The 2,793-nt window shown below is 41.6% G+C and overlaps 1 protein-coding gene across 2 annotated transcripts in view; it reads left to right on the top strand.

Annotated features, from left to right (window-relative positions):
- Positions 1 to 248: 248 nt before the first annotated feature.
- The window catches only part of LOC108684453, a 14,401-nt gene continuing 11,856 nt past the window's right edge, over positions 249 to 2,793 (top strand). For both annotated transcript variants that reach the window (XM_018188784.1, XM_018188776.1), the window contains exons 1-2: positions 249 to 513; positions 861 to 2,695. In XM_018188784.1, the coding sequence (XP_018044273.1) occupies positions 257 to 513; positions 861 to 2,695 (2,092 nt within the window). In that variant the 5' untranslated portion in view covers positions 249 to 256. The remainder of the gene's footprint in view (positions 514 to 860; positions 2,696 to 2,793) is intronic.

Below are 2,793 nucleotides of genomic sequence, written 5' to 3'. Positions count from 1 at the left end.
TGTGTGTGTGTGTGTGTGTGTGTGTGTGTGTGTGTGTGTGTGTGTGTGTGTGTGTGTGTGTACAATTAATAATATATTAATATATTTCTTATATATTTCTGATGTTATTGCATATGTATATATTCTCTATGTTATTACTTTCAAAAATTTATCAATAATTTTTATTACTAAAAAATAATTTGCGTTATAAAATTGTTTTAGATTACGAATTCAAAATATTCTAAATATATTTTCTTATGTAAAGCTTGTGCCAGACATGGCGGCGATTGAAGAAAAAAAGCGAGTGGGTGGCTCCAAGGTATCAGCCATCGCGAATATCTTCCAATCCAAACCACAATTGGACAATCTAAGAACGAACAATATTCTCTCGGATGGATTTAAGGAGCCAGCTGTTCCACTGAAAGAATCTCCGACGCAAGTAACAGTGGTCAGAACTGAGAGCCATGTGGCACGTTTCAACAATGCGCGAGCTCTTTTCGAGAAACTTGGCGAGGAAAACAAATCGAATAAACCGTAAGCATACAATTGGAATATCACAGAAATTTATATTATTTCTCTTAAAATTATATTTCTATCTCTAGTTTTATTCATTAATTATTAACTTTTTCAATTATATTTTTTCAATTATATTTTGTATAAATTTATCTTTATTTTGATTTATTAATTTATTATGTTAATTAATTTATTTTTTTATTACTTTATTATAGATATTATTACAGATATTATTATTATTATATTATCAATTTTTCTTAACAAAATTTGGATCTGAATAGAATCTGAATAGAATAAATAATTCTTAAATAGAATAATAATCTTAGAATATATAACTTTAACATTAATTTACATTCTTGTTTAATCAGGGTGGAACGGGTTACAAAACCGAACAACTTGCATGGTCTTCGGTCTCGTTCCAGTTCTGCGAATTCAGGTTCCGGGTGCACATCGCCCGCGAGATCACCTCGTCCTCACTCACCCTCTCCTCCAGGCAGCCGCGAACACCTCAGCACGTGGAGCGCCAGTGTACCGACTTTGAACGCGGAGCGACACTTTGAGAATGGTCACTGTGCGCCGGAGCGATGTCCTGGCGCGGGGGTGGGTAAGGTCGAGCGCACAGGCAAAGAGAATGATCGTCCGGAGCGACCGGAAAAACCGGAACGCCGACCGAATTCAAAGGAGCTCATCGAGAAGCAACGGAATTGGACTAGTCACTTCTCCAAGACTAGACCAAATCGCTACAATTCCGATCCGAATCGTTCGCTAGTCCAAACTTCTCTGAACTCCCAGAATGCTCAGAGTCAGGCGCAGCAGTCGTCCGTTGATGCGTGTCAGAATTCGACGAGCGCGGCAGCCAGCGACTCTGCCAGCCCAGCTACTAGATCAGCGAGCTTTTGCTCAGCACGTTCACCCCCACCACCGCCTCCGCCTGTCAGGAACTCATCTGCAGCCAGTAGAAGAGAACGACCGGCGAGTATTGCCTCCGGCAGCTCGTCTGAACTACTAGAAAGCCCGGAATATGCAACGGTGGAGAGGTTTGACGACATTTCGCCAACGATTCCGGAATATGCTGTTGTGCAGAAGAAGAAATCTCAGAATAATCCGAAAGAGAGTAAGACTGGTGCCGACAAAAATCAGGACACTCCGTTGCCGGAGTATGCCGTTGTACAGAAAAATAATTCGAAAGCAGCTTTGAAATCAGTGGAGAATTCCAAGGAGGCTTCCAAGACACAGAATTTGAAGTGCGCAGCAATCACAGAGGCAGTTACGGGAAACAAAATCGTGACTTCGAGGTCGACAGAGGCTGCCAAGGATGTTTCTAAATCCACTGTACAGATCTTGACAAACTCCGTGACTACAGAACTAATTCCAGGAAACAAAGCTGTAGAGTTAAAATCAATGGAGGACACTAAGGAGACTTCTAAGGTCACCACGCAGACTGTAAAAGGCCCACCAATAGAAGTAGTTCCAGTTAGCAAAGATGCAATTTTGAGGCCAACAGAAAATTCGAAAGAGCCCTTGAAAAATTCTTCATCTACAGAAGAAGCGCCAGCATTCAAAGCTATAGTGTCTAAACCAACAGAGTCTTCAAAAGAGGAGGTCGTGGAGGCTATGGAGGAATCGAAAGAAGTCACAAAAGACTCAGTAATTCCAGAATCCAAAACTGCCATCATAAATGATAATAGCGATTTTCCTGAACAGACAAAAGCATCGCCTGTACTAAATTATGAGGTTTCTAGTTCAACTCGAAGTGTCTCGATGGACAATATTCTCACGAGGAGAGAGAGCGATCTGTTAGAGGCGCCGGAATATTTTAATTGTCCCCCGAGTCCAATTCACTCGCCAGCGAAAACTTCCGAGTGGAGGAACGAATGGCTAGCAAAAAATGACGAGATTCTGAAGAGAACTGTCGACTTGAGAGATCTGAAAACCTCGTCGAAGGAAGCTCTGGAAACTGAGCTGCGTAATGAAGTGATCAGGCCGGATTCAAGACCCGATTGGGCCAGACCGAATACGAAAAGAAAAGAAACTATAGTAGATGATAAGAGGACCGAGCTGATGCGATCACCGGAATCGGAACTAGGTCTGCCTTCCGCAGGCACCGACAGTGCTTCGTCTAGCATGAGTTCACCTAGTTCACCCTCCAAAGACAGCAAGGAGGAAAAAGCGGAGAAGGAAATGTCGGAGAAACATCAGACAGGTAAACTCTGAAATTTGTAGAAAGTCTTATGAAACCAAAGAACTTTATTATAAATAGGAAAAATGCATCGAAATGAATCAATGATCAGGATTAATAAA

Source organism: Atta colombica, unplaced genomic scaffold, assembly GCF_001594045.1.
Source record: "Atta colombica isolate Treedump-2 unplaced genomic scaffold, Acol1.0 scaffold10, whole genome shotgun sequence".
In the NCBI taxonomy this organism is placed as follows: Eukaryota; Metazoa; Arthropoda; class Insecta; order Hymenoptera; family Formicidae; genus Atta; species Atta colombica.
This window is presented reverse-complemented; position numbering and strand designations above follow the sequence as displayed.